Consider the following 24,848-nt stretch of genomic DNA (forward strand, 5'->3'; position numbering starts at 1 on the left):
AAAGAACAAAGAGGACAGGACAACCAAAAGTGGTGAATTCTCACAAATGTATGTTGTTAGTTGCGAAGTCGTGTCCAACTCATCGCGACCCAATGGACCATGTTCCTCCAGGCCTTCCTGTCCTCTACCATCTTCTGGAGTCCATTTAAGCTCACACCTACTGCTTTGGTGACTCCATCCAGCCACCTCATTCTCTGTCATCCCTTTCTTCCTTTGCCCTCAATCTTTCCCAGCATTAGGCTCTCCTCCAGTGAGTCCTTCCTTCTCATTAGGTGGTCAAAGTCTTTGAGTTTCAACTTCAGGATCTGGCCTTCTAAAGAGCAGTCAGGGTTGATCTCCTCTAGGACTGACCGGTTTGATCATCTTGCAGTCCAAGGGACTCACAGGAGTCTTCTCCAGCACCTTAGTTCAAAGACCTCAATTCTTTGGTGCTCAACTTTCCTTATGGTCCAACTTTCACAGCCATACATTGCAACTGGGAAAACTATAGCCTTGACTATACACACTTTTGTTGGCAGAGTGATGTCTCTGCTTTTTAGATACACAAATGTATACAGCACATCAAATCCAGATTTTAATTTTTGAGGCTTATTTGTTAATTCAAAGGGTTACTTTGAAAACCGAATGTTTCCGATTCAAACCACTTGCACCGGGGTTCTAATTGTTTCCCATAGTTGTTTCTGATTTCTTGCTTTGAAAGTCAAAGTATAGATTTCAGAAATCACAAAATGTCTTGCTCCACCCATTTTAAGTAAAATGAATGCTCAACAAATAGTGCAGGTATTCAATCAATTAAAATGTAAATAAAAATAAGTAAGTAAAATAATAAAATTGGTTTAAATATGTGCAACCAGTCAGTAGCTACTGGTATTGGCACAATTGCAACTTCTGAAAACAAACAAATGTCTTTAATGAGTTTCACCTTTTAAGAAAAGGGGGGGGGGGAAACCTCACTACTGCAATTTATTCTCATTTGGAACTATATTTGTTGGAATAGTCAAGGCTGTATTATTTGGTTTTCATGAATTATTCAACTTACAACTCAGTACATTGTCTATATTTTTGAGAAATTCTGTAAAAATCAGAGAGGAGGGTGTGTGTGGAGCTGTTCAGTCGGGGTGAGAAGAAGCATCCTAGATCAGAGGTAAGGGATGGAAGAAATAAACTTTTCAAATAGACTCCATGTTAATTGGATTATTGTAAGTCTGCCTAATAATTTTATGGTTTTCAAATTATATTTTTATTCCAACTAGCATTAAAGTTGTCCTTCTGAAAAAATATGTCATATTTCTTCACATGTTTGCCAGCTATGTAAGGCTTGATAATTTATTAAGGAACAATGCCTTATAGATAATACAAATGAAAGCAATTATGTACTCTATTTGAAGAAGACACTTTTATGAAAACAGTCTTAATGATATATGTCATTTACGCTATTTCACAGCAATTCAATCCATCTGTAGAATATTTTAAATTAGTCCCCTCCCCCCCCCTTTTCAGGTATAGTGGAGCACAACTTCTATTAGACCAACCATTATAGCCAAGTGTATGGAAATTACAGTCCAAAACAATTGCAATGCTTCATATTGGGAAAGGCCGAGTTACAGTAGATTGTCTGGGCGAAGAACTACATCAATATTGTATCTCAGGTAAAGTTATTTAAGTTCATGACAACCCCCCTCTCACTTGAATATTGGCTAATTTGAAAATTTATATCAAGGGTTGCAATGCTTGGCTGAGTGAGAAATTGAATATGAATATATTTTGATTGCAGTGAAGCAGTGAGGGGTTTAAACATTGCATTCAGATAGGTTTAATGGAATAAACAACCGAATGGGATCATATATCAGACAAAGTCACAATGTTTTATAATCCACAATGCTTTATAACCCATAGCCACTGCAAAACATGCTAACTCACAGACATTTCATGACTTAGCAGGGTATCCAAACCCTGCCAGTACAATACGGTATGACGAGGAAAAATCAATGGTTCCTTTACATGATAAAGAAACATCTTGTACTGCTAAATATATGGTAGGATTCAAAATTAAATAATAAAAGATTATGCATGCTGAGCCTATTTTTTTCTTTCCTGACATCCACTGAGATCTAAAAGAAAATTATACTAATGTTTTAATGGAGAGTATAGCTGTCCTCACAGTCTCAGACATCCCTATATTACCTATATCTCAACTTCAAGCAAATACAAGTGAAACTTATTCTACAAATGTATATGTAATATGAGTAAATGGGTCAATAACTGTTTTAAAAACAGGAATACAGAAAATGATAATCAATATTTTCTCATCTAATTGCCATAAGGTATTCAGCGAGGGCCACAATATTCTACCTGAGCTATGTACAACCTCCTTCCCTCCACCACGTTCCTTGGAAACTTATCAAATTATTCAAGTATAGGCTGGGGAGATTCCTGCATTATAGGTAGAACATAATAAAATAGTTAACTTGAACTCTGTACTTATGGATTTGGATGTTTGCACTTCACAACAGGTTTGGTTTGGTTTTGGTAACAATATTTGTGAAAAAAGTACTTAGAATGATAGTTGATTACCAAATGAATATGAATCATTAGTCTATGAAGATTTTAGAAAAGACAGCTGTAATTTTAAGCTGCAGCAATAAAAAGCAGTTTCCAAATCAGGGGGAATAATATCTCTGCTATATTCTGTATTAATTAATATTATGTTTTGTTTCCAGGACTCAGCTCTGAACTTTAAATTTTTGACTGATAAAAATGGAACAGAGTCAGAAAAGGGCAATATGAGGACTTAAAGCTAAGTGATACAAAGAAAGATTGAAGGAGCTGGGAATATTTAGCCTCGAGAAGAAAATTCTGAGGGGGGGGATATGAAAGCAATCCCAACTAAAGCTTGTTCCCTATCCTTCCAAGAGGCAGGGCACGGAAGAATGGATTTAAATTGCAATAAGATCCATTCTGATTGAATGAAAGGAAACACCTCCTAACTGTTAAAGCCATCTGTGAGTAGAAACCAATTAGCCAGAGAAGTGGTGGGTTCCCCATCATTGATTGTATTTTAAGCAGAAGCTTGACAGCTCTCTTTTGTGGATTCTTTAATTTAGCTTCCTGTACAGCAAAGGGGATTAGAATTGATGGTCTAAATGACCCCTTGGAAACCTATGATATATGCAGCATTGTTCTATATCCAGTTTCAAGTGCTAGAGCAGAGTTTATGAGAAAAATAGATAATCAGTAAGGTATTAATGAGAAATTGAAAAAGGTGAAAAAATGGCAAATATTCTATGATTTTTCCAAGGTTCATCGGAGATAAAATACTCTTACTGTATAATAAATGGGTCACTATATACCCTCAACTGGTTCTTAGTGGAGGATAAACAAATTGTGCAAACTCTCCACCCTCCACAAAGGACACAATTAACACAAAGGGCTTAGATGTACAGTAACTACAAAGAGACTTGTTTTATTTGGGATTTAAAAAATTTTCTCCTTTTTATGATACTTTTTTTGCCAAGTAATTTGACTGTCCTCATTTCCCTGACTAAGACAGCATCTTAGATGGGTTCCATTGTCATCTTCTTGGCACAAGGTGAGTTTTTAAGCATCTTGTAGGCAGAGATTGTTGAAAAGTGGGGACTGAAAGGGGAACACAGTAAGATTCCCTCAGCAACCCCAGTTATGACATCTGTAGAGAGTAAAGAGGATGGCTTTGATGAGAGTGGGATGATTGTTACTAAGGCAACAAACAGATAAACATTGCAGAAGCCTAGATGAGTGTGAAGAGGTCCAAAGGTATCTCAGATAGATACCTCACATAAGGAATGTGTGTGTGACCTTAGAGAATTAGGGAAAGAAATGCTGCCTAGGAAAGAATCAAACAGATTCCCAGTGGCTTAAAGGACAGAGAAAGAAATTTAGGAAGAACCCACACTAATGCATCAAGCAATTAAAAGTAGTAATGGGACAATTGCACAGTTCTTTCGACTGTTAATTCAACCTTACAATAAAATAGAATTAGTTCATCAAGTTCCCTCTCTGGGCTGACAAAAATTCACCTAAAGAGAAAAGAAGAAGGAAAGGAAGCACCCTGAGACTTGTAAAACTCTGTCACTGAAGCCAATCTGAATACAAGGAGTTTCAAGTCTATTTGGAGTCTACAGTATGTTTGTATCTGGTTTACCTCCATAGGACTGACTATAGCATGTATTATTGTATTTATTCTTCTCCAAGAGCAGAGAAAGAGGATAGAAATTGTCAGAGTTAAGGATTAAGTAATTGTCACATAACACACTCAATTCTATTGTGTTTTTTTTTTTTGCTTATTATGTATTTAGCGTATGGCATACAACATCAAGGAATTCTACACCTGCTAAACACTATGCAGTCCTGACAGCCTAGATTTCTAGTTTATTCCGTTCAGCTCTTGTGCTCCAATTCTTGGTGCACCACAGGGGGCAAAGTAGCTTTGCATCAATTAGCTAGCAGTTCTTGGGTTGCTGGCTCTTCCAGGCCCCTCTACCAGTCTTGCCTGATATCGTGCCTGGCTGTGTCTAGTGCTGGCTTCCACTCTCCACACACATGAACATAGCTAGGTACTTTTTCCCAGTGAAGTGGTATCCATTTGTCTATTTGCAATATTGCCTGTTTTGGAACTGCTCGGTGGGCAGATGCTAAGGATCAAGTCTTGGGAGCTCACTCCCTCTCATGAAGCTGGGCTAAAACCGCCTGAATGCAGACAGCTTCTGGCCAGCAGTTCCAGCATCATTAAATCTTTGTGCCACCACATCCCCTGATAGCACAATAGTTTCTCATGCAACAAAGGGAGTAGTGGTTCTTTATGCATGCATACCTATCTAGCTAATGATTTTTTTTTAACCGAAGGAATATAATGTGACATTGAAATAATGGTAGGGGTTAAGGCACAAGGTTAGAAAGCAGGGCACTTTCAGTTGTAGTCCCACCTTAGCCATGTAAGCCATTGAGGTGACTTTGGGCCAGTCACTTTTTCTCAATCCAACCTGCCTCACAGGGTTGTTATTGTGGAGAAAATAGGAGGAGGAGGTTGTGGTGGATATGTTCACTACCTTGAGCTATGTATAAAAATAATAATAAAAGGTGGGATATAAATAAATAAAATAAATATAACCATCACATTTTCATAGGATTTGTAAATCATGGATCAGAGGTGGTATTCAGCAGGTTCTGACCAGCTCTGGAGAACTGCTAGCAGAAATTTTGCATAGTGCAGAGAACCGGTAAATATCACCTCTGACTGGCCCGGCCCCCATCTATTATCTTCCTCCCGAGTCCCAGCTGATCAGGAGGAAATGGGGATTTTGCAGTAACCTTCCCCTAGAGTGGGGAGGGAATGGAGATTTTACAGTATCCTTCCCCTGCCATGCCCACCAAGCCACACCCACACAGCCAGACCACGCCCACTAAGCCACACCCACAGAACTGTTAGTAAAAATAATTTGAATCCCACAACTGCCATGGATACACATGAAACAACTTTGGGAATCATGGCCACAACAACTATTTATGGTACAATCGAATATTAATTGAATAAGTATAATATGTCATTTTTTAAATGTTTGCCTTTAGAAAAAAAAATCCATGTAATAAGCTAGCATATTAAAGTTATAAAGATGTACTGTACACCAAATCACTTCTTTCTTTTGTAGTTTTCTTGTTCTACAAGATTTTTTATTATACATGATATTTAAAAGCCTGATTCCTGTGTTCCAGTTTGAAGTGGTGTGGATTATTTTGCTCATTTATAACTTTTAGTCTGATTTTCAACTAATTCTGTTAATATAGAATAGGCCAATAATAATTTAATGTCCCAGCTGTTTGCCCCATTTTCTAAAAATAAAACGTGCAAAATATTCAGGGTACAGAATAGTTCTTAATTATCCAAGTGAATGACCAATAATTAAACTGTCGTCCAAGATATCAAAGTATGCAAAGTCACCTCAATACATAGATAATGTTATGCATTAGTCTTTTGTACTACTTCCTAATGAATCTGGAATATTTTTGTATGTGCATAGTAATTCCTTAAAAGTTATTCCTTTTTTTCTAGCCAGAATTCCTCCTCTTCTCATCATCATTGTGCAAGGTCTACATACCATTATCTATGCATCCAATTTACTGTGGGAATAATCAGGGCATAAAAGTGTGGCCTTACCAAGGCATTATAAAGTGTTAATACCACTTTATAATGCCTTGGTAAGGCCACACTTGGAATACTGCATTCAGTTTTGGTCACCACGATGTACAAAAGATGTGGAGACTCTAGAAAGAGTGCAGAGAAGAGCAATAAAGATGGCTAGGGGACTGGAGACTAAAACATATGAAGAACAGTTGCAGGAACTGGGTATGTCTAGTTTAATACAAAGAAGGACTAGGGGAGATGTGATAGCAGTGTTCCAATATCTCAGGGGTAGCCACAAAGAAGAGGGAGTCAAACTATTCTCCAAGGCACCTGAGGGTAGAACAAGAAGCAATGGGTGGAAACTAATCAAGGAGAGAAGCAACTTAGAACTGAGGAGAAATTTCCTGACAGTTAGAACAATTAATCAGTGGAACAGCTTGCCTCCAGAAGTTGTGAATGCCCCAACACTGGAAGTCTTTAAGAAAATGTTGGATAGCCATTTGTCTGAAACTGTATAGGGTTTCCTGCCTAGGCAGGGGGTTGGACTAGAAGGCCTCCAAGATCCCTTCCAACTCTGCTATTGTATTGTATTATACTTGTATTGTATTAAAAACAAAAAGTATTCAACAGCATCTCAGAATTGTGAGTAGAACCAATCAAGATATGAGGTTCACTGCTCTTTACTGAAGTAACATCCATTCTATCTATTATCTATCTATCTATCTATCTATCTATCTATCTATCTATCTATCTATCTATCTATCATCTATCCATCCATCCATTCATCCATCCACCCATCCACCCATCCACCCATCCACCCATCCATCCATCCATCCATCTATCATCTATTTATCAATCACATTTATTTTATTATGAGGTATCCAAAGGGTATGTTTATTGCCTTTCATTGATTATCTCCAGTACATTGGTTCAATCACTTTCAATGCTTCAATTAACCCCAAGAGAAGATGTCATATCATTCTGGAGAAATTCAGAGAAAATCTCCACTTCATATTTCAGTATTTGTTTATTAAATTTATATCCAGCCTTTATTATTCTTACAAATGACTTAAGATAATGAACATATCAAACACGCCATCCTCCTCCTATTTTGCCCACAATACTACCCCTGTGAGGTTAGTTGGGTTGAGAGAGAGAGTGACAGACTTTGATATAAGATGTTATTTTTCAAAGTCCACATGTTTTATTCTGCCCTGTTCAACAATATGATATAGGGAACATTATAATAAATGGGGGATCTTTTGGACAAAGGTATTGTCTTGCCTTCAGGGAACACAAAATGAAAACTTGAAAGCAAATTAAACAGTTTGGGAGTGATAGCTTAACACAGCCCATCCAATACACTGATGGACATTTCATTTATTCTTTTCTAAAATGTTTATTGCAAGAAAAAAGAGAAAGAAAGAAGTGAAAGCTTTATTTCAGCTAAAATGAGTATAGAAATGGTAGAAAATAGCCTTCTATTCCAGGTGGTTTAAATGCCTCCATGTATACAATGCAGTGGTGGCTCTATGTATAAGGGACATGGTGGCTCAGTGGCTAAGATGCTGAGCTTGTCGATCAGAAGGTCGGCAATTCAGTGGTTCGAATCCCTAGTGCCATGTAATTGAGTGAGCTCCCATTACTTGCTCAGCTTCTGCCAACCTAGCAGTTCAAAAGTACGTAAAAATGCAAGTAGAAAAATGGGGGCCACTTTGGTGAGATGGTAACAGCACTCTGTGCGCCTTTGGCTCATGCCAACCACATGACCACGGAGACATCCTTGGACAGCACTGGCTCTTTGGCTTGGAAACGGAGATGAGCACCACCCCCTAGAGCCAGAAACGACTAAAACACATGTGCAGGGGAACCTTTACCTATACAGTGCAGACTTTTGCTTCCATAGAAATCATAGGGTGGGGCCATTATGCTTTCAACATCATGATAGGTGGATTTGAATTGAATGCACTGAAGGCTGAGGATAAGAAATGCTGAAGGCTGAGAATAAGAAGCAAAGCACTATTTATGATAGTCAGAATACTCTTGCACTTCCTACATATGTGTTTTTAATTTTGCATGTGTTTCACCACCTCAGAAAACAATTCTGCACAGTCTCGGCTTTGTGTCTCATCGGATGTTTTTCTTCAGTTTTGAAGGGTGCATTTTTGAGACACCGACAAACCAGAATCATAGAAGCATGAATTTGTAATCATAACAGTATGACTAATTATTACTGCAGGAAATGGGTTTTGTATTTGCTGCTACAATGATGTTTTAAAAAGGTTTTTTCTAGTATATGCAAAACAAGGAGGGAGAAGAAGGATAAGGAACAACCAAAATCATCAGCAAGGAGAAAAGGAGACATGATAGTGATGTTCAGATACATACAATACAATACAATACAATACAATACAATACAATACCAGAGCTGGAAAGGACCTTGGAGGTCTTCTAGTCCAATCCCCTGCCTAGCAGGGAACCCTATACCGTTTCAGACAAATGGCTATCCAACATCTTCTTAAAGACTTCCAGTATTGGGGCATTCACAACTTCTGGAGGCAAGCTGTTCCACTGATTAATTGTTCTAACTGTCAGGAAGTTTCTCCTCAGTTCTAAGTTGCTTCTCTCCTTGATTAGTTTCCACCAATTGCTTCTTGTTCTACCCTCGGGTGCCTTGGAAAATAGTTTGACTCCCTCTTCTTGTGGCAACCCCTGAGATATTGGAACACTGTTATCATTTCTCCCCTAGTCCTTCTTTCTATTAAACTAGATATACCCAGTTCCTGCAACCGTTCTTCATATGTTTTAGTCTCCAGTCCCCTAAATCATCTTTGCTGCTCTTCTCTGCACTCTTTCTAGAGTCTCCACATCTTTTGTACATCGTGGTGACCAAAACTGAATGCAGTATTCCAAGTGTGGCCTTACCAAAGCATTATAAAGTGGTATTAACACTTCATGTGATCTTGATTCTATCCCTCTGTTGATGCAGCCTACAACTGTGTTGGCTTTTTTGGCAGCTGCTGCACACTACTGGCTCATATTTAAATGGTTGTCCACTAGAACTCCAAGATCCCTCTTACAATTACTACTGTTGAGCAAGGTACCGCCTATACTGTACCTGTACATTTCGTTTTTGTTGCCTAAATGTAGAACCGTACTCTTTTCACCATTGAATTTCATTTTGTTAGATAATGCCCAATGTTCAAGTTTGTCAAGATCCTTCTGTTTCTTTAGTCTATCTTCTGGAGTGTTGGCTATTCCTGCCAGCTTGGTGTCATCTGCAAATTTGATGACTTCCCCATTTATTCCCTCATCCAAATCATTGATGAAGATGTTGAAGAGTACTGGGCCCAAAACAGAGCCTTGGGGTACTCCACTGCATACTTCCCTCCATGTAGATGCAGTTCCATTGAGGACTACACGTTGAGTGCGGTTGGTCAGCCAGTTACGAATCCATCTGGTGGTGATGCTGTCCAAACCACATTCTTCTACTTTATCTAGTAGTAGGTTATGGTCTACCTTATCAAATGCCTTACTGAAGTCCAAGTATACTACATTGACGGCATTCCTCTGGTCCACTAATTTTTGTCACTTTATCAAAGAATGAATAAGATTAGTCTGGCATGATCTGTTTTTGACAAACCCATGTTGGCCTTTGGCTATTACTTTATTTGCTTCTAGGTGTTCGCTAATTCGTTGCTTGATTATCTTTTCTAGAATCTTTCCTGGTATTGAGGTCAGGCTGATAGGGAAGCTACAGGAAAGTTGACCGAGAACATTTTCCATGATCATAAAAACTAGGACCAGAAATAATGGATCTTGCTTATAGCTATCTACATTTCATTTAAATATAAGGGGAAACATCTTGATGGTAAAACATGAGCAACAGTGAACAGTTTCAATGAAAGAGAAATATGTAGTAAAGTTGGACTGTGGAGATCCTGGTGCTATCTGAACTTGGTTGTTTGCTTGTAGACATTTTATTGCCCAACTAGGTAATGCCATTAATGTGAGTAAGTGAGGGTTTAAGTGCCTATTAGCTGCCTTTTTATATATATTAATTTGTCCAGCTAATTTTGGTGGGTGTGCTTTTTCTTCCTTGATCAGTGTATTGATTGTTTCTCTGGTATTGATCCCTGTTTATCTGAATGTGAGCTGCTAGAGGGAATTATTCTATTTCTTTTTTGTTTCCTTTCTAGATTTTTAATTTCTCTTTTGAATGATGTGTAAATGTGATTTACTGTATCTCTATGTATCTGTTGATGGCTGATTTGTCTGAATGCCCAGCTTTCAAGAATTCCCCTATTATTTTAATTTGGCTTGGCCTAAGATGTTAATAGTTTCCCAAGAGAAATTGTGGTTGAATCTGTTTATGTGTTATGAGATTAAGGGATTTTCATTATGGTTTTTTTTTTTTTTGACTGTTGTTTGGTGTTCACGAATGCACTCTGCTACTCTTCTGCCTGTTTGTCCTACATAGTGAATCAGAAAATTGCCCTGCAATTATAAGTTGTAGATGGCTTAATGGCTCTTTTTGGTTTGCTGGAGAACTTGAGCCTTTCAGTTGTGTACTTGATGACACATGGAGCAGGACTTTGATTTCATAATCACAATCACCATCTTGAATTTTCTGATTCACCATCTCTTCTGCAGATGCCCCCAATTCCATAGGATGTGGGCCTGGGCTAGCAAACAAAAACTGAATACACATTTTCAAAACGTGCTTCAGAGTTTCACTTTTTAATATTTAATGCACTGCCAGTAACAATAGTAATTCTCTTATTTATTTCCTTTAGCTGCCAGCTCTTTTAAACTTTCTTCAAAAGGCATACTTAAATCCAGATTGCTGAAACTTTCAAATGCATTCTTCTGGGGGGATTAACTCACTGTTTAGCCTGTTCAGGGCTTTAAGAAAAAAACATTTTGAAAGAAAGAAAGAAAGAAAGAAAGAAAGAAAGAAAGAAAGAAAGAAAGAAAGAAAGAAAGAAATTTTCTTACCTAAGAAACTTGCTTCACAGGATGAGCAAATTTGTCAACAAGAACAATTTCAGGAAAACGAAAAGTGAAACACCCCACCACCCAAAAAAAAGGTGCTTTAAGTTCTTACCACTGTGTGGATCTGTGGTTTCCGTCTTTTGGCTAGGTCAATGATATTGACTCCGTTGTAATATAGGTTCTCAATACAACCATGGAAATTTTTCTTCAGGAAGGTTCCTGGTTTTCCTGGGACTGGGATTCCTCCAAAACTGAGCTTTGAGACAAGAACAAATTCAAATTTTAATGCTCCAATAGCTGTATGATTTTGACCAAAGATCACTTTCTAGGTGTTAATGAAAGAAATGCCTAGCAGAAGGACAATCCATAAAGAGCAAATTAATAATTCTGTTTTACTTTCTCTACTTTTCCTTCACCATAGGCTATCCATTTGGTTGGCTAAAGTAGTTTCAGGGTCAAAAGCTGAAATCATCTGAAATCGACATCAAAACTTTCTTCCAAATAGCATGGCAGTACAATAATAGCTTTTTTTGTTTAGCAATATAATTTTAGGTTCCAAATTACTGGCAGGGTGAATTAGATTTAAAGATCCATTCTCATTCTGGAACTCATTATTACTTGCTACCTTTGCTCTTTCTTATTTTGTCCTCCAGTCTGGACTTGCAAAAAATGAAATTAAAAGTGTACAGTCAATATCAATTATGATGCTGCATTATTGGAGAAAAAAAACCACTTCCTTTGGTGATCAATTATATTTTAATTACCTAACTAATCATTTCATTTTTCCGTAGCTGCACCTTTAATCCCTTAAAAAAATACTAAAATAAGCTTTCAATAGACAATAGTATTATGGGGTACAGTGGGCCCATTTAAATCTCTGGACTAAAGTAGATAATCATTAAACATAAATTGACCAAACATAATTGTGGGATTTCTGTATTTTATATTAGCTTCTATAATTAAATTGTTACAGTTGACAAGTGTTGTTTTATTATAGCCTTTCTTAATCTAGCCTTCTAAAGAAGTGATCATAAGACATATTTAACTGGGTCATGGGGATGGGCCAGATAATGTGTTACACAGGTTCAAAAGCCCTGCTAATTAACCAAGGTAATTAACCTCAATAGGACAATAATTTTAGCCTTTGGCAGGCTTGTTTTATTCAGCAAATATCCTGGTCTACTAACTCATTCCATGTTGTTTGGTCTCCTTCCTAGCGAGTTAATTGTCCCTTCTTCCACCACAATCAAGATGGTGATCTAAAGAAGCCTCTGAAAGCCCTCCATCTTTGGCTGCTTCAGTTTTCAACTATATCCACAGAAGGGTAGAAAGGGGACCAGTAAGTTGCTTGCCCTTTCTCCACTAAAACACCAGGAAGTAGAAATTGCCACTGTCTCATCCTTCTTTACAGCAGTTGGGAAGCCTAGAAAACAAAAACTAATGCATAACTGATAAAGTAATCTGTGATTGTGCACTGCCAGCACATGGAGACAGGCCAATTGCCTGGAGGAGAGGACTGCTGGTTCAGCTGTGATGTGTCACATTCTATCTTACTCTAGCCAACATATTATTGCAATGGCTGGGGGAGTTACTAGCTATAGTTCAGTACAACTAGTACAGCTGCATGAGAATATTAGTTGTATGTAATATCAGTGTGATGAGGAATCAATCAACCTATTTCTACTCTGTACAACTTAATTATTTATTTATTTAAAACATTTATACGCCTGACCAACTGACTCCAGTCTGCTTACAGGAGTAAAACCACAATTACAAAATCTAACAAACCCTTACCCACCAACCCAACCAATGACAAAATTCAGACAAACCTCTTCTGTATCACCTGGGGTCCCCAAGTCTATTGCCAAAACCATGTCTTCAGGACCTTTTGAAAGAGTATTAAGGTGAGACCCAACTTATCTCTGCAAGGATGCTGTCCCACAAGGAGGGAACTACCACAGAGAAAGCCTTTTTTTGTCTCACTGGATGGACCTCCTTAATAGAGAGGACCCCTAAAATAATTTGCCTCCTTGCTCTGGAGGTCAGGTAGATACAACTGGGAAAAGATCCACATTTATTCAGCAGCTATTCATTCTTAACTCTATGCTTGCTTACTTTACCCATTGCCACTGCATTCAGTTTGACATGCCCAGCCTCATTTCCATGTAACTAAGTGAGCAGAAACATTCATTAATATTCACTCATTTTCACTTCTTCTGATATTCAGTCCTTTAAAAGATCACACACTACCCACTATCTTTCTCCCTGTCTTTACATATCTTAAACATTCTTCAACCATCTTGCCATATTTACTAAATATTTTACACAAACAAACAAACAACCATGCATGGTAGGTTTCTTTTTTCCTTTTATGTACATTTTGACCCGTTTGCTTCATTTTCTCATCAAACACAATTACCATTGTCTTTATTGTATTTATATTCAGATCAACATTCCTTGTTACATCATAAACTCCATGAATAAGGTTCATAGAAAATTTTATAACTTTATACACCTTTGTCATATTTCACAATCAACCTCCATTTTCATATTCACAAAACAATCCATAATTCAAGTATTTTCAATTTTCTTATTTTCTCCAAGTCATGCAATAAACTTTTTTTCTCATATTGATCCAGTTCTGCTGAAGAGAAAAACTCTAGTCCACATTCCATGTGTGTATTCTCCCGAATTTTGTTCACCGACACCTCTTCTAATCTTTCAATTAGAATTCTGCCAAATATCTGCCTAAGTAACACTCAACAATCTAAAACTACCCCCTGAAGTTTTTACATTCATTCATGCAATCTTTCCTTTGTACAATGGAACAATAATGGCATTCTTCTTATTGCTAGGCAGAGATGCTGCTCTGAGACATGAACAACCAGTCCCACCCACATGTGTAGACTTTCAGACTAACCACTTTATTGTTTTATGCCTATTCTACAGGAATGTCCCCAGACTGGTAATTTTCAACTGTGAAAAAAACTAGATAAGGCTCAAAAGCATTCAGGTGAGTCAGACATCGTCCTTTTGAGTTTACATAAGGAGTCCAGACTAATTCCCTGCTTGAGTCCTCCTTCCAATGGGAACAATTGCTCTCCAACATCTGACTTCAGACACACATTAAATAAGTCACAGAGCCATTCTACAAGCAAACTTCATCCATGTTTTAACATTTCTGAAGCGGATATCATCTTCCCCTGAAGCCTCACAAAATTCAACATTCTCATAGTATTTATGCCTTCCCTTTCATCATTTTTTCTTGCAGACTAACATTTGCAGCATTCCTTTCTATTCCATTCTCTGACATATTACTATTATTCTCATACAAAAAAAATCTCCTTCCAGGACTGTCTCAACTCAGTTTCATCCCAAATCACTTTGGGACTAGATCAGAACATTAATGTCTTAACATGAATGCATTATATGACTGATAGCTCATTAACTCAGCAGACATAACCAAGTATTCTTCTCTTCTCCCATTGATTGCGCTACTCTGAAAATTTAAAGGTGTGAGAGAAAGGCTGTAGAAATCCCTAAAGGGATGTTCCTTTCGGATGAAGAATCACCTTCATTCGGTTTAACACGGCAACACATTTCTTTTGATCTGAAGGGTATTGCTCGGTTTTGCAACTCCTCTTAGCCCCCCACCTAGAATTCACCTTGCAGGAGAAGACTTTGAGATGCACTGTTGGCCAAAGTGTTTCTAGTTAGGTTTTATGGGGATTGTGGGGCTACTTGCAGCATGTGCCAAAGTCAGAGATCTTTCAGAGCACATCAAAATTCTTCCATGCTGGGCAGCTTCAATGCATAATGCTCCAATGCCACCAGGCTTGGCTATTGCAATGTACACTGAGGTTGCAAAGCCTTGAAGTCATTAACAACCAGTGTTTGATGTCCCCAAACAGTTCAAGGCAAAGCAACTTTGTTTGTGGAGGCAATTTACATTTACCTCTTTGCTTCAGTGAAGAGAAACCTATTATTTCTATGGTATAAATATCTTCCTCCAAGCTAATTAAAATACTCATGTGAGACTTCTTAAGCATCAATAGACAAGGATGGCCTTCTAAGCCCAAGGATAAGATCCAATGCACATTTAAATTGGGGTCTAAGTTCTCTAGGACATTCAAGTGGGTGTACATGCAGCGTCAGTGCCAGAGAAATTTTTCATTTCATTTTTAAATACTTGAATTAGTTAGCTCACACACTTGGACAACTAGTTTTAAGAAGTTATTAAGAAGTTAAGAAGTTATTTTAGATTTCCAATTTTCTGCCACAGAAATGCCTACTGCATGCTGTATGCTTGCCTACTGTATTCCATCCATGACATTCAAAGCTAAATGCAAGCATGCTATTCCCTTTGTATATACTTTCATAGTCACATAAGAGACAAGGAGCATAGGAAGACTAAAGGTGCCTTTTCAGAAGGCAACTGGACTTTGTTTTTCCTTGAATATGTTTTGCTTCTCATTCAAAAAGCTTCTTCAGCTCTGGAGAAGTGAAAAATCTTCAAGAAAAAAGCCAAGACCAATTGCCTTCTGAAAAGGCACCTTTGGGACAACCATGACTCCCGGGATGATTAAGAATCTTCAATAGAAACACTGGAGGACGAATAATATAATTATAGTACCGGTAATTGGTCAGTTTGGAGAAAATATGGAAAAGTCAAAGATGAAGTTAAGGAAAACAACTTCCCCTTTGGAACCATGTTATCATGTAATGACTAGTTAGAGAAACAAATGCATAAATGAGATAAAAAATATCAGAAAAAAACTCACCTCTACCAGCTTTATGAGCATTTCTCAATCTCAGTAACTTTTAAATGTGTGGACTTCTGTTTTCAGAATTCCCCATATCCATGACATCCCCACATACATTTGGCCATATTCTTGTGAGTTTTTATTTTCATTTATTTAACTAAAACACTTTTATATGGCTTTTCCCCAGTTGCACTATTCTTTTCACTTACACTGAAATTTAACAGTTACAACATAGTTATTTATAACATGCCACTTGCTGCTTATTTAATAGAGTGATTAGAATAATAATTGTAATTTTTAGGGCAGGATAAGGGAATCTGAGACCTCTCATTTGAAGCTAAACTATACTGTCCAAAAACCTCAGCCAACTTGATGCAGGGAGTTGCAGAACCAAAACCCTTTTCATTTTTAATAATTTGCAACCTTGCCTTTAGGCAGAATAGGACAATCTGTGTCCTCAGGGTCCCATGGATCTCTTTTAATGACCCAACAAACATTTTATGCAAATGAGTTTTGGTCATGTTCATGTTCAAAACTAAGGGGTTCTTGCTATTTTTAGTGCGGAAACATATAAAATACTGCACTATGAGTAAAAAGGGATTTGATGGCATAGAAACGGAATGAAGTTATAAATATATAATAAAGACCTAAAGATGGTTCAATAAAGCTGTTAATTTTTTTAAAAAAAGATACTAAACATTAGAAAAATGTGAGAAAAATACCCCAAAACTGAAAATACTCATTGCAAATACACGAGATTGAAAACAAAGAAACAAAGACTCATAGTAGTAGGAGCCTTTGGTGCAATCCCCAAACATCTGGAGCATCACTTGAACACCAGTGGCATTGACAAAATCACTGTCAATTGCAAAAGGCAGCTTTACTTGGAAGAATGTGACAACACCTTTAATACCATTAAACATAAATTTAGAGCTTCTCCACCTCTGGGGCATTTTTAATTGTTAATTTTAATTTAAATTTTAACTGTCATTGGGATTTTAATTGTTTCAAAGTACTGTAATTTATTTATTTATTTTCTACCTCCTCCATATTATATTGTTGTGATTGTTATTATTGTACATCGCCCCAAGTCCCTGGGGGGAGAGGGGGCGACTAAGAAGTCAAATTAAATAAAAAATAAATATATAAATAAACATCAATTGCTTCTCCCAGGTCCTTGGAAGGACTCAACATGTAGATAAAGATGATTAATCCAATCTAAATATCCAGTTGATGGTACAAAAACCCATACTAATAATATAATAATAAAAACAAAGCCCTATCCACACATGTTACATGGTCACCCCACTTTGCATTCTTGGTCTTTGTTCCCTCAATTTATCCTCTGTTTTGAGTAACCTGCAGTCATCAAAGTTTTTCCATTCCTACTACAAATCTCAAAGTTTGCTTTAATCTATGTTATGGCTTCTGTTTATGATTTCAGTACATAAATTGTAATTTTCTCCCCTCTTTTAAAATGGTAAAATAAAAACATATTAATTCCTGAACTTTATAAGAATGTTATTGAGGACAATAGGAATATTTCCATTGGTCATAAAGCCAAATAGACCATTATGTCTAGTTCTCTGCAGTCTCAATGAATGCTTTGATTATCATAAAATGCCCAACACACCTCATAATCGATATTCAAATCATCAGAATCTCCCTTAGTGCGGAAATGTTGCATGTGCTTGTCCACTGTGAAATTTACTTGCTTATTGAATCGTTCAATGAGAACCGAGTGCCAGTGTTGGTCATCCAGGAGGCTGCCCAAGGTGACTGAAGTATGGCTATTGCCAAAACGAAGCTTGGCATCTCCTGCAGAAACAGTAAGAACATATAGTTAAATGTATAGAATTGTGGTTTTAACACCAAACCCTTAAGATGAATGATGACATCTAATGATTGATGAATAGCAATAGCACTTAGACTTATATACTGCTTCATAGTGCTTTACAGCCCTCTCTAATTGGTTTACAGAGGCAACATATTGCCCCCGATATGCTCAGAAGGATAGAAGGCTGAGTCAACCTTGAGCCTCATCAGGATCAAACTCCTGGCTGTAGGCAGTATTTGCCTGCAATATTGCATTCTAACCACTGAGTCACCAGGGCTCATTCATGAATCATGAATGGAATCTCTGGACTTCTTCACTGCTATTCTTATAAAATTATTTTTTAGTCTAAGAAATCCTTCACATTTGATTTTTTTCCCCATTGGAGGGCATCCTTTCATTTTCATTTCTCTTAATGCACAACATTGTTAATTGCACAAGGATTTGCCTATGAATCCCAAAATCCAACACATAAAATACACATTAACACTGAATGTACTTCTAAACAAGGACAATTTCCCCCATTTAATACTCCTATCTATAACCGAGTCTCTGCTCCAGATAAAATACATCTAAGAAGTATTCTACCAGTTCTATCTTGAATCTGCCACAATATAGCCTATGGCAAGAAAGCAGAAATCTAGTTCAGCAGATTGTAGTGTTGAAATATTAAGGAATTCATATCTTATAAGTATATTAGGAAAATTGTTATATTGCCTGATCTAAAGAACAGTTGACTCTGTAATGCTTAAATGCACCATCTGGATTAATTGAAAACTTGCAGCATATAAATATATCAGATGTATTATAACCGGGGGTAATATAATCTAATTACCCCTGCTTTTTCAACCATTACATCCAGTGAGCTTTATTTTAATTTAAATGAGACTGTTGTTATCGAGACAACTTCAAAGTGAACCATGGAAACAATGATAACATTTGGGAAAAACCAAAGCAAATCTGAAGAGAAAACACAGTTATATCACATTCATTTTCTACTTTCAATCCAACAGAAGAAAGATAAAATATACAATTCACTAGAGTTGTGCAAAACATTTTGAGGCTGAAACATGATCTGGAAACATCATATCTTAAACTCAGAATGGAAACATTCCACACTGGAATGAACTGCTCTGGTTTGTTGGAAATAGGCCATTCAGATTCTCTGATAAAGTGAGAATGTTCTTACTTTATCAGATAATCTGAATGGACTTTTTCCATTAAACTTTACTTCACTTCACCTCTGTAATTATGAGATTTGTTTCAAAGATGAGCTACTTTCCAATCAAGGGAGAACAATTTCAAAATTGCATTACTTGGAGTGAGATTTTAATGGGACCTTCTTGGATGAAGAATGAATTAGTATTGGCAGATTTTTGGGTCAAAACATTTCACCTTCAAAACATTGTGTTACTTTTCATCTATTCCAGTTTATCACAAAGTATATTCATGATATTTGTTCTCTACTTTTCCTTTAAAACAATAATAAGAAAACCTACAATTACAATAATTAAATACCACATTGAATAAGTAAACTACTGGCAAACAAACAAAAACCACAAAAGGATGTTGATGCTGGACAAATTCAATCTGCAGTTGCTGGGGTTGGGATCAGAGCAGTGGTGGGATTCAAATAATTTAACAAGCGGTTCTCTGCCTTAATGATTTCTTCCAACAACCAGTTCACCAAACTGCTCAGAAAGTTAACAACAGGTTCTCCCAAAGTGATGCAAACTGGCTAAATCCCACCACTGGATCAGAGGCAACTCAAGAATTTGTGGCTACCATGACTCTCATGGACCTCTCTAAGTCCTAATGGGCCCAATGCAAATATGGGACAACATATTAGATCTGATGTTCACATTGAAACAGATGAGATGTAATTTGTTGTGGGGGGCATTTCTATTGGCACTTTGTCATGGAGTTGTCCTTCAGGGAGGATGAATCAAATAGGATGGTCTACCAAAGCATCTGGTGATATAGAGTAGGGGTGTCAAACTGGCGGCCTGCAGGCTGGATACATCACATGCAGGCCATGCCCACCCCAGCTCTATGAAAGGGAAAACATTGTGAAACATCACACAATAGCAATGTGATGACATCCGTGATGCAGAGGGAAGCAAAGATAACTTTGGAGAAGGGAGTGCAAGACCTTTTAATTCAGAGGCTGTAAACAAAACTAGGAAAACACCAAGATAAAGAAAGAGACTTAAAATAATACTCTTGATTCTGTAGGGTATAAGAAAGGACAGAGGGAATCTTATTCTCTGTCAGGCTTCAAAATTCTGTTAACAGTAGAGTCCCAATCGTCCTTCTCGATCTGACCTACTTTGAGGGGCTTACAGAGGAATCTAATGAACTTTCAAAGGAGCCAGTTTGGTCTAGTGCTTAAGGCTTCAAGCTAGAAAGAAAGAGACTGTGAGTTCTAGTCCTGCCTTAGCAATGAAAGCTAGCTGGCTGATCTTGAGCCAGTCACTCTCCTTCTCAGCCCAACGCACCTCATAGGGTTGTTGTTTAGGTGAATAGAGGAGGAGGAAGGTGTGTTGGATTCATTGTTTATAAAAACAATAAAGGTGAGAAACAAACAAGCAAACAAGCAAGCATGTGGAGAGTTTCCTAATGATTTCTAGAGTAGCATAATGGCCTATGGCAGGGGTGTCCAAACTTGGGAACTTTAAGACTTGTGGACTTCAACTCCCAGAATTCCCCAGCCAGACATGCTGGCTGGGGAATTCTGGGAGTTGAAGTCCACAAGTCTTAAAGTTCCCAAGTTTGGACACCCCTGGCCTATGGGAATGACATTGGGGCATGGGAGGAAGAGCCATAGCCTAGACCTGTGATGGTGAACCTAGGGCATGTGTGTCACAGGTGGCACACAGAGCCCTCTCTACGGGCACATGAGCCATCACCCCAGCTCAGCTCTGCCACGCATGTGTGCTTGCCTCCCTCCGTACAGCTGATCTTCGGATCTCTGCTGTGCATGCACAGGGGGCACATGTATGAGTGCAGGGTGCATTTGCAGGGGCCAGGGCACATACATGGGGGCCACACATTCATTGCATTTGGAGGGTTTGCATGCGCACATTTGTGCGCTTGTGCTTTGGGCACTCGGTCCGGAAAAGGTTAGACATCACTGGCCTAGACAATGGTCTGATAAATGAGTCCAAAGAAGAGAGGTGGTAAAAACATCTCGGAAGGGACCCTTCCTAGTTTTCAGGCCCGAAAAACTGAAGGAAGTGAGGAATCCTTTCAGACTTGCAAAATCCTGTTAATGCAACTTTACAATAAAGAAAGAGCTAGGAATCTACTGTAGCTGTCCTTCTAGTCTGGACTACCTTGCAAGGCTAACAAGCAGTTTTATCAGATATCTACTCAATCACTGGAATACTGAGTATTGGTACAATTGGACCTGAGTGGTGTCTTCCTGTTTGCCAATCCCCCATAATATATTGAAGATTTCTGGGGATTGTATAACAGGAGAAATTTTCATGGTGTGAGGTAAACAAACAAACAAAAAAACAATTATGACCAGCACCATGTTAGTAAAGATGGCAAGGCACCAATATATCTCTGCCCTTATTGCATCCACAGATTCCAACCCAAAGGGACATTTTAGAGTAATCGAACCTTAAGGCTGGACCTAAAGGATCAACAACAGGCCACATCAACAATTTAGCAAGCAGTTAAGAGATGCCAGCCAATTCCAAGACAGTTTCAAGTTTCAGTCTAGATGGGGCTAACCTTCCATTGGGATAATTTTGGAGTCCTTGCTATACCTTGCTAGATGGAGGGCATGGACAAGAAAAGCTTTGCCAAGCTTTAGCTAATACATTAGTATTAGCTGGAACTGGTGAAATTGCTAGATTATTGCAACTCATTCTACCTGACCTTGAACAATCCATCTAGAAAATTTAATGGTGCAAAATGAGGCTGCCTATTTATTAGCAAATTAAATTTGTTGCTGCCATGAAACACTAGTACTATGTGAGCGTCCAATGTTGCATTACAATGTTGTGAAGTGACATTTAGGAGTGACATTTATATGACCTGGCTGTTCCCAAAATACTTCTGAGCATCTTTATGAGAGTAATAGATGGGATTGTTGAAAATTTGTTTATGGTGATGCTTGGTGTTTCTTTGCAGAATTTGGGGTTTTTACAAATCATTTAGAATCAGCCCAATTGAAGAAGCATGGAAGTTATTGTAAATAAATAACTGAACATCTAAGAATAAGTAAAAAATACAGAGAAAATTGATTTCAGATTGTATTATTCCATTTAGCAAGCCTAAATCCTTATGTTCAATGATATAGGACAGCTGTCACACATAATAACTTCTAAATGTGTTGAATGTAATTCACAACACTTTCAGTCAACATAGTGAGGATTTCCATGACATGCCTATTTATGTCTACATTTAAACTCAAAGTAGATGTTGCCTTACAGGGGGAAGAGAGCAAGCAACATAAAAAGCCAAGTTTAAACAATGTAATGCTAAGCTACGGTTTTTGCCGTAATGTGTGAAAAAGCAAAGCAAACAGAGAAAGCACAATAATTTGACATTTGCTACATAGAACTGAAAGTCATTTTTTCTATCTGCTCCACCACACAATCTCAACAAAGGTATGGGCACAAATTTTAAGATATGTGGATTTCAATTTCCAAAATACTGCCTGGGGAATTATGGACGTTGAAGTGTACACATCTTATTGTTGTTACGGTTGAGAAACATTGTTCTAGGGATAAAGGGAGCTGCAACAGGCATTGGCTTGGGCCAGAGTTGAAAAAGATTGAAAGTTCATATTCTTTCTCTGATACTTCTGTTAAAATATTCATGACTGGGAGAGACATGGGACAAAGTCAGCCAATGAATAGGCATATCAACTAAGTCAGCCAATGAGAGTTTAAACAGATCTGAGTCTGTGCAGAGGATTGAAACAGAAACTTAAGCAATCTGCTGCTCTGAGAAGTAAACTAGCAGTCTGCCTGGGCTTGTCTGCTGATATGAAACTAACTGTTTGTGTTTGCCTGTAACTCTCCTGCCTTGTGTTTACTTGGAAGAACCACCTGTTGGTATTGTACATCTATTCATCAATTCTTATGTATATAAAGAAGTTAATAAATCCAGCTGAATCAGTTATCTATGTGTGCTTTCTGGATTTGATTTTTATGCAACAATCTCTGACAGCTTCCCTTTTCTCCTTGCAGGTACACTTGGTTTTCTCTTACACTACTGTATTTCTGACACTCATTTCTCTCTCTTTGAAGCAATGGGCTGTCAAGAAGCATATATCTTAACAAAAACCTGACAAATAACTAACAAAGAGCTTTTCAGATTAAGTTTAGGGTCATATGAAAATAGGTTGATGGGCATATTTCCCCACCCCAACCTAGAATATAAGAGCTTCTCAAACTCAACTGCTGAAGATAATTGCAGACAACTAATACTTATTTATTGAAAGAATCCAAGTATGTTCTTATATCTCTCATTATCATCTCGTTGTACCTTTCTAGGAAGACTTACATCAAGAATAATGGCTTAAAAACACTCTTCCGCTAGGCCACTTCCAGAACTACATCAGACAATGCAATTTTAGCAGCAGCCATCTCTTCTAAGTGACATTATCATTGTGGCTTTTCTTGTATTGAATATGATAGCTTAATTCCCAGTGAAAGGAAGATTGTACTCCAAAATCTCATTTCCTTGAGCCTTATCTCTCACTCAATACAGACAGTACCACATCTGAGAGACGAACAGGACCCAATATTGGTCAAGATTCATTATCTGACAAATTCAATAGTATCACTGATTAGGAGGCCTGATTTTACCCATTATCTGAAATTTACTGTAATTCTGAGTTCAAGTATGCTTTCGTATGATTGTCAAATGATGTACTTGCACTGAAAAAAGTTACAATGGGAAGCATTGTTTGCTTGCTACATATGTTCTGTCGGGAGCTCAGGGTGGTATATGCTCCTTTCTCTTCCTCCTCCTCTTCGTGAGATATCATGGCAACAACCCTGAAAAATAGATTGGGTTGAGAGAGAGAGACAAAGAGTGACTGACCCAAAGTCTCCCAATGAGTTCATATTGTCAAGATTCCAACTGACGAATTCAACCAAAGTAAGAATGGCCAAGACAATCCAATTTCTTAATGCAAAACTTTATTGAGTACATCATTTTGACACCAATGAGGGTAAAACCAGATCTGGCTATTTCCCACATAAGCCCACATAGTCAAAGTTCATGTTCTGCCCCTCTTCAATTAGAATAGGTCACATTGTGTAATTGAGTCACCTGGTATTGTTGTGAGAAAGTCTTTCTGGCTCTAATAAGCAACTGGCAAAAGGTTCTTGGTTCTCACGCTTTGCATCTTGAACTCTGAAACCTAAATTCTATCTCCCCCTTCCTTCCTCCCATAGTTTGTTGGCAAGCTGAGAAGCAATAATAATTGCAATAGCAAAAAGTGGGCTTTCAAGCTTGACACATATGTTATATTTTGATTTGGAAGACTATTGCTCCCTATCTGTGGGAAATGATGAGAATCATGATAGTATACTGCTAACAACGCATCTAGGGAAACATTGGAAGAAGAAGAATTTCCTTTGGGCTGTTCTGCTAGGTTATCTAGAGCAGTGGTTCCCAATGTTTTTGACAGCCTGGAACAGTTTCATGGAAGACAATTTTGTCATAGATTGGGAGGGGACGGTTTCTGTTTTGATCATTCACATGCAACTCACCTCCAGCTGTGCAGCCCAGTTCCTAAAAGTACGTGGACTGGTACCAGTCTATAACTCAGGGTTTAAGACCCCTGATCTAGAGGATGAAAGGGGACTTTTCCCTAACTTTTATCATGTAGGAATGCTGTCCCTTCATTATTTTCTTAAACCCCAGGGTGAAGCATGCTCTAGAAATGGACTTATACATCAGCTAGCCATACTGTTTTTGCATATCATCTGTTAATCATACTGCCTTTGGATATGGAAAAAAATACATCATAACATGAGACAAGCCCTGGTATGTTTGTCTTTTGTCATTCCTGGCTATTAAAAGCAATTATGGAAATAAGTTTAATAGATTATCATTATTTGATTGGAAG

The 24,848-nt window shown here is 37.8% G+C and overlaps 1 protein-coding gene across 1 annotated transcript in view; it reads right to left on the reverse strand.

Annotated features, from left to right (window-relative positions):
• Positions 1-24,848, reverse strand: part of CNTNAP5 (contactin associated protein family member 5) — a 407,927-nt gene that overhangs the window by 206,585 nt on the left and 176,494 nt on the right. The window contains exons 6-7 of the mRNA XM_081943815.1: positions 17,549-17,733; positions 11,265-11,408 (exon numbers count right to left, since the gene is read on the reverse strand). Of these exons, the coding sequence (XP_081799941.1) occupies positions 11,265-11,408; positions 17,549-17,733 (329 nt within the window). The remainder of the gene's footprint in view (positions 1-11,264; positions 11,409-17,548; positions 17,734-24,848) is intronic.

The sequence above is a fragment of the Natrix helvetica genome, assembly GCF_964273705.1.
Source record: "Natrix helvetica genome assembly, chromosome: 1".
Classification (NCBI taxonomy): domain Eukaryota; kingdom Metazoa; phylum Chordata; class Lepidosauria; order Squamata; family Natricidae; genus Natrix; species Natrix helvetica.